The sequence below is a fragment of the Lathyrus oleraceus genome, chromosome 5 (assembly GCF_024323335.1).
Source record: "Lathyrus oleraceus cultivar Zhongwan6 chromosome 5, CAAS_Psat_ZW6_1.0, whole genome shotgun sequence".
NCBI lineage: Eukaryota > Viridiplantae > Streptophyta > Magnoliopsida > Fabales > Fabaceae > Lathyrus > Lathyrus oleraceus.
In genome coordinates, this window is record NC_066583.1 from 259,906,682 (window position 1) to 259,914,764 (window position 8,083).

At 34.2% G+C, this 8,083-nt stretch overlaps 1 protein-coding gene across 1 annotated transcript; it reads right to left on the reverse strand.

Annotated features, from left to right (window-relative positions):
• Positions 1–552: 552 nt before the first annotated feature.
• On the reverse strand, positions 553–6,512 carry LOC127083691 (amine oxidase [copper-containing] zeta, peroxisomal). Its single transcript, XM_051024021.1, has 12 exons — positions 6,134–6,512; positions 5,680–5,789; positions 5,206–5,511; positions 4,526–4,638; positions 4,072–4,402; positions 3,738–3,953; positions 3,400–3,636; positions 2,902–3,087; positions 2,571–2,711; positions 1,753–2,021; positions 1,399–1,480; positions 553–1,024 (listed from the first exon to the last, which is right to left on the reverse strand). The coding sequence occupies exons 1-12, from the start codon at positions 6,315–6,317 to the stop codon at positions 887–889; spliced, it is 2,313 nt and encodes a 770-aa protein (XP_050879978.1). The 5' UTR covers positions 6,318–6,512; the 3' UTR covers positions 553–886.
• Positions 6,513–8,083: the final 1,571 nt, after the last annotated feature.

Consider the following 8,083-nt stretch of genomic DNA (forward strand, 5'->3'; position numbering starts at 1 on the left):
TCTCCCTATTTATAGAGTGAGATTAATTTCACACCAAACAATCTTCAATTAACTTGACTCAGTTAAAACACAAACTAGAGTTAGCTTTAAATTTTTATCAAAATATACTTCTACAACATATTTCAACAACTCTTTATTTCTGCTTAGCAACATGATTCGATACAAGGAATTACATTGTAAGTCACATGTATTGAAAAAACAAGTCCATGATGTGTATTCAAATTGCGATCAGTCACCTAACTCTTGCAAGTACAGGTATCTAGAATATGAACAAAAACAAGTCCATGATGTGTGTTTTAGTCACCTAACTCTTCTTCAGTATGACACAACTTCGTAATCCTTCTACTCAGCCGATATGAATTCTCAAAATATGTTCTCAATTTCGAGGCACCAAAAAACGAAGTGACTCATTTGCATAAGATATGTGCATAGTAGTCATTTCATTTCATTTCATACATCTGTGTTTATTTTTTGGTGTTCAATCCAGTTTATCAAATGCTATCACATTTTTTGTATCGATTTGAGCAATATAATGAAGGGGGAAAAAAAACAGCCACAAAAAGTCATAAGACCGCCAGATATTTCTGAATCTTGATAACACACAATAGACCGTGGTATCAAACCACTTATTTAAAGCAGTACATTAACGTCAAATTTGAGAACAGTCCTCTAATGTAAGAAGACAGAGCTAATGTATATTGCCAGCAAACATCCCAGAATTAAAAACTAGAAAATCAGGGTTTATTTAAGTCCATAGATTGGTTATTATTGTAAATTAAAAATAAAATATGCTCAACTTGGTGCGTCTTTGGATGCCAAATAGTACAGTTGTGTTTCATCTGCATCAGGAGTGGGGAGCCATAACTTCAGAAAGGAGCAAGCGCGCCTAAAGCTTCGATGCTAATCCGTTCTGAATTGGCTTTGAAGAAGCACCATTATCCTTGATGTCAGTGTCTTTAGATTCCACTTCACATGAATTAGGTGGGACATCTATTGCAGGGGAACAATTGAAGAAACCATGAGGCTGCACAGAAGAAGGAAACTTAATATGTCAGACAATTGGAAAAACTCTAGATGCACATAAAATACATAAAATAAACAAATCCAATCTCCAAAAATAGAGATTTGAGAGCAAAAAAGCAGATGAAAAAAAGTCATCATGTTAAAATCAATAGTCGTTTGATAGAAAACGTGTGCTCTACCGAAAATTTTCAAAAACAACAAAGCCAACTCAACAATTCTTGATATTTTTTGCATTCAAGCATTTTATTATAACATTGAAAATATAAAAAGCATGAGCAACAGAGCACCATATCAAGTAATTCAAGAGAAAAAACAAACATCGGATTAATCATGCACTTAGAATAAGTCCATGAAAACAGCAAACCAAGTTATTACCATGAGCATAAAACCAATGTGCTCTACTGGCATAACAGGCCAGTCTTCTAGACGAGGAACATGTGTGATTCCAAATACATACCTGAAGATATAACAGTTAGTCTGGAGTGAAAACATTTCTGGGAACATAAACTGAACTGGTAAACTTGTGCGGGTTCTATTATTTTTAATAAAACAAGTAAACACATGCACTGTTGCTGATACAAGATTACTATTTTAGCATTGCAGAATTTATAAAACATGAAATTAAAATCCTGAGCATGTTATTGATGCACCGTATTCAGGTGTGTGTGTGTCCGCGCGTGTGTTTGTGTTAGTGTGTGTGAGTTTGAGAGAGAAAGAGAGATAGAGGACCAAAGAACTATATTGGTTTCTTCCAAAGGCCGGTTTTGCTTAATCCATGTAGCTAGTCCTTCACCCGCTCGCGGATTTTGATTGGGAAATTCTCCCCCAGGAAACATTTCATCACGTGAATATGATGTTACCCACATATTATGCTTCAAGAAAGCAGCTCTTCTTAAAAATTTGGCCTCAGAACCTGCCAATGGCAAGCAGTTTGAGCCTGGTACCAGCTTGTAGCCTGTTAATTGTCCAGTTCTGTTGCCGGTTCTCGTGTTCCTAACCTGAAGCATTATTATCAAAAAGTTATTTCATGGAGTCAAAATTTGTTAGAATCATGGTTTCACACAATTTATAGAGCTCTATTCTTCCATGATAAAAAAAGCAAAGTCCAAAACCAGATATCAAACAGTTTAAGTATTTTCCAAGAGAAAAAACCTAGCACAAAAATTGCCTGGCTATGAAAGACATCTATTTGGAATTCAAACTTATGAAGAATTGATAAAAACAGACACCAAACACAACATTGACAACAACACATAGACACTAGTAATGATTTAGTAATAATGTGAAAGTGATTAAATGTATCCACATGCATTAGTGTTGTGTTGGTGTTCAACATGACACATTAGACACGAGACACACCTTTAATTAGAATTGTTGGCACTACATAGTTTCCGACAGTACTCGCTTTTTCATAAGAAAAAAAATCATAACTTTTCAAAGATCACAAACAAAATTTTCGCTGCAAATAAGATTTCAACAGCTTGACAAAGTAGTAAATTATAAAATCTTGTCCAGAAGTTGGTTGTAAAGATAATGAGAAGACTTACAACCCAATGTCGAGCAGTCAAAGGATTGCAATCCCGCATTGCTTCGGATTCAGATTTGAGCAAAGTCTCTTCAGCATAGAACGCATTATGGTGAATATTATTCTCACCAGGTTCTTCAACTTTCATATTGACCTCCACAACCTACAAAACATATAGAGGGGGGTAAAAATGTGCACTTGTCAAGCTGTATGTTTTATTGGGCACAGTGGATGTGGTTCATATATGAAAAATTAAAAACAAAACACAGAAGTAGCCAACCCAGTTGTTTCAGTGTTAAAAATTGGGTACATAAAGACAAGAAAGGTAAATTTAGTGATTAAATTCAAACTACCTGATTCAAAGCTTCACCCGGTCTAGAATCAACAGACATGTCCATGCGAGCAACAAAAAAGTGTTGATGAACTGGAGCATATAGACCTGGTGCAATCATGGTTCCATATTTTCGATATTCTCCAGGCATCAAAGCTCCTAAGCTGAGAATTCCAGTCAGCTTGACTTCAGCTTCAATCTTTCCATCCTGGAACAACATATGCCATCATTTTCAACAAAGTTAAATACAATACCACGAAGATTGCAGAAAACAAAGAAACATCCAATATACCAGTACTTCATGAAAAGCATAACAAGAATTGTTTACAAAATGCTGACAGTATCTTCTAGCAAAAAGTAATAATGTACTACAGGGTCATTTAGATGCAGTCTCTCAATAGTTTAAAGAATGCTCAGAGACTGGATATTGGTGAATTTATGCAATAACTGAAACCAGATCAATTCAAAATGGCATTAATTTCAGCATGTTTATCCTTTATACGGATTATACCCTACTTGCCTGATAAAAATGCCAAAAAAACGCGTACTCATAGTTGGCCACTGTGCATACAAAAGAAACTGAAAGTCTTCTAGACCTTCGGACTTCTGCTAAACCAGTTCTCCAGTCTTGATGCTTCCAGAGAATCCCGTGATCCTCTTCATGCAAACATACACAATTTTCGATAGTTTCCACTCCACCCGTGAAATTTGTGAAGTGAGCATCAAAATATTTGATGTAGCCCAAACAATCGCATCCCTATAAAACAAACTTTGACTTTAGACAAATGGGAATCCAGACAAAAAAAATAAGATGCCAGACCAAACAAATACAAGAGAACAAATATGTAAGTCTAAAACCTTTTTGAGGGAATGTGCATTTTTTCCCAATCCATCTTCCCCAGCATCAAAAGCATTTTTCCTATAATGAGGTTCATTTGGATCTCCATAAGGTACAACCATCTCCACAAAACTCAGCCTATGAGCAACTGGCCTTCTCCCTCGACTACCGTCAACATACGCAACAGAATATATGATCAAACCTTCTTTGGGCGTGAAACCAATACGCAAATTCCACTGTTAGCACAGAAAAAAACAGTAATATGTCAAATTTTGTTATTACTAGTTAATATGCATCTACGCTTTTGACATTCCAGAGACAAATTACTAAGTAATTTAACATAATAAGTTCTACCTTCTGCCACTCAACAAAATATCCATTGACACGAAAGCTTGGACCTTCAGGTTGAACAATTTGTAAAGGTTTTACATCACTTCTATCGGAGCCACCTCTGGATTCACCAGGCGTATAGTTTCTCAAGGGATCAACAGGAGGCAAAGGAACAAGTTTACGGTCTTCAAATTCTATCACCACCATGTTTTGCATATCAACAAGGATATAGATGCCCTCAATTGGGCGGGCATAACCATTTTCCATAGGGCAATCACTCTCAGATCGACAAAATAGGAGTGGTTTGGCAAGTCTTCTACCAGGAGCATCAGCTTCACTGTGGTATCCAACGCACCTAAAGCAGAGTTACACGCACGAAAGTTAAAATGCAAAGAAAAATAATAGCAAGGAAAAATCATTATAATAGCAATGTCTCCAGACAAGAAAGCCATCAACAATGGACATCCAGATAAAATACCAGGGATCAACCATTACAAGATCCATGTCTTCAATACCCCTTTTCTTCATAGCCTCCATAAAAGGGGGAAAACTTTTAACAACAGCCTCACATTCTGCATATTCCTCAGCATCCTATAGATATAGAGAACATTATATATTTAAAAAACATTATTTTTTCATTGCATAATGAGCTCGCACTAAAAACCATATGTTGAGCAAAGTTGGATCAACTTCTTGAAGAGAAAAAAATGGTGGTTATGCCAAAAAAAATTAGATGGATAGTCTGGCATTTTGGCAAAGCAAAAAATTAAGAAAATAAATAAAATCCTTAGTGGGCTAGATATAGCTACTGGCATAATGTAGGGTCAAAACAGGTTGTTAGGTAGAGTACATAACCCCAACCTGCCAAAATCAGCAGTGCAGCAGGGCGAACAAACTGACCCGGAAGTTCAGGATTGTTTTGCCGCCCTTACTCTGGATCCTTATACAGTTGAGGGAAAGAAAAACTGTAATAGCGAGCATACAACAAAAGAAATTGCAGACCCTCCTTCCACTGCAAATCAAGATAATGCTTCAAGATTTATTGCAAACTCTGCAATTGTTTATCGGACTGTCGGAGTTGAATTACTACTAAAACACTGTAAATGTACAAAAGGGTTACAAATAAAATCATAATTCAGAAGGAAGATATAACATTACCATTGGAGGCTGAACATCAGGAACAACACGTGACGAAATTACTTTTCCACGGTGATGGCCACCCCGAGTTACTGCATGAACTTGTGATAATTCAACAATCCACAGAGCAGTCACATTTGATTTCTTATTGTAAACAACAAGTCTAGCACATCTTGGAGGGAGTTTAGTGGGAATTACAGGGCCCCCTTTACTTCTAGGAAGTAATGATGGTTGGAAAGGTGGAAAAAAATAAGCGTCTGCCAGTGCAACAACATTTTTATCTGGTTCCAGCAAAACTACTTCAATGAAGCGCATACTATCCCTAAGCTGTAAGATATAAAGACAATTGGGGAGGAGAAGACACATCATATGTAATCACTTCTTCAATACAAAATTCATTCTCTAATAATATACAAACAAACTATCCAATATACATATACATATATATTATTTTAAACAAAAAAATAAAATACATAGCATAGCATAGCTAACAACCTCTGGAGTGGCTCCAGCAGCCCTCACAGTTGCCACTGCCACAGAAATTTCTGCCGCAGTTAAAGGATCCAATGGATGACTTGACTGAGGCCTTGTCATTGAAGGGATTCCTGTGCAAGTTAATATAGTATCAAATGTAAAAACAAGTGAAAACAAACAGAACCTACATACATTCAATAACTTGTTCAATAAGTTGCACCCAAATGAAAAAAAAATGAATAGAAATTCTTATCAGCACAGATCCAGTAAGCTAAACATATTAGAATTAGTTGCTTCATATACAAAAACATTTTTTGCATCTTCGGAACTTAAACCAACATATTGCGCAAATTGGAGTAGCAACCAGCAAAGGTTTTCTTCATAAGTAATTTAAGATATATTAATTAACATTCGATATGGTGCAATATGCATAACAAATCTAGTGTAAGAAAAGAAGCTAAGTAAGTTGTTATACCCTTAGCAGAAGAGACATTGGTGGGGGGAGATTCAGAATCCAGTGGACGAATCAAGGCAACAGTGTTAGGGATGCGATCCGATTTGACGGCGGCGGCAGCAACAACGGCTAAGCCGGAAGAGTCGCGAGGGGGACAACAAGGAGAAGACGATGGTGACGTCGTCTTTTGCGAAGCTGAGGCCATTGCAAAGGATTCGCTAGTTCGTCGATTCCAGCACCACAGTAGGTATCAAGACAGTACACTGACATGCAGGTAGGGCAAATCACCCTCTTCCACCGCACAACGTGAAATCTGCAACACACAGTAACAATAAAGAACAAAAACGTGAAAGAAAGAAAGAGATATAATTCACCAGACTCAAAGACGAGAGAGACTCTTGCTCAGTGTAGATAGATATATAGCGAAATTAGTGTTCCGTCACGTGTTTTGTGTGTTTTCTTTTTACTTTTCACTCCACTATAGGTTTCCTTTTTTAGAATGATTACTCTACACTATTAGTTAATAGTGTAAAAAGTTTTACACCGTCCATTCATACCATCAATTGTTTGTATTATTTTATAAATTTTTAAAATAAAAGTCAAATTTTTTTTAATATTCGACATCTATAATTATTGATGGTGTAAAATTCTTTTATAATTTTAAACTTTTTTTCTATGAATATTAATAATGAATGAATGATATTGTATTATAATGAATATTAAGATAAGGGTGAGGTGGATATTACTGGCAGAAGTGACTAGTTAGTGTAAACGACAGAGTTATAAGAGGAAATGAAATTAAAAACATGAGAATTGTTGGAAGGGAGGTTATCAATGGAAAAGGGGATATATATATAATATAATACGATAAGTAGGTTGAGGTAATTAGATAGGGGGATCTATGAAATTTTGACAAACTCCAAATGAATAGAAGTAATAAGCAAGTTTGAGAGGACAACCTCCGCTGGCTTGATGTGATGTTTACCAAAAATGACGAAAAAGTAAAATTAAACTATATTGTGCGTTTACATCATAATCAAAATCACGGTTAGGGAGTGGGTAAAAATGGAATAATAATACTAGAGTATTCTCTTTTCGTTACAAAATAAATTATTCAATTAATAAGTGAAAAAAAAGGAATATGCACTCTCAATATAAAATATTTTTACACTATTAATAAGATCTGTGTATCCCGTCATATTTTTTTTTTTCAAATACTTGTGATATTTACACTGACGGTGCAAAATCTTTAACATCTTAATCATTTTACACTTATTAAAAATAAAAGTGAATAAATACAAAAAAGAATAATATTTTTATATAATATCTATTATTAAGTACTAATATTAGAAATAGTGAAATTAAATAATAGAATTAAAAAAATTATTTCAAATTGATTACTTATGAGACGGAAAAGTATCATGATAAAATATGATTTGTTGTATCATTAAAAAAAATGAAAGACGTGTTTACTGTGACATTATATTGATAATTTAAAATAATTTAGATAATTTAGTGATTTTCTATTGGATGAATTTATAAAATTCATTTACAGTAGTATAGGGGTTTTATACATTAAACTCATCATTAATTATATCTGATTCTTTTACAAAAAAGATTGTACTATTTCGTAACTGAAAATATAGATTTATGAGCATTGTTAACAAAAGTTACTTGCGGTCAACCTTTATTTTTTAAAATATGATTAACTTAAATATATAATAATTGTGTCAATAAAAATTTAAATATATAAATAAGGAATTTTATTAATTGAAATAATAATTTTCAATTTTTTTTAAATTATTAAGCTCTATTTGATTTAAAAAAATTGATAGTTATTAGTGGATGAATGATAGTTGATAGTAGATAGATGGTAAGTTTTAATTGATGGTTGGTAGTTGATAAATTAATTTAAATGTTTGATATTTATCTGTCTTATAATAAGTGTCTATTTTTAAGATTTTCACACTT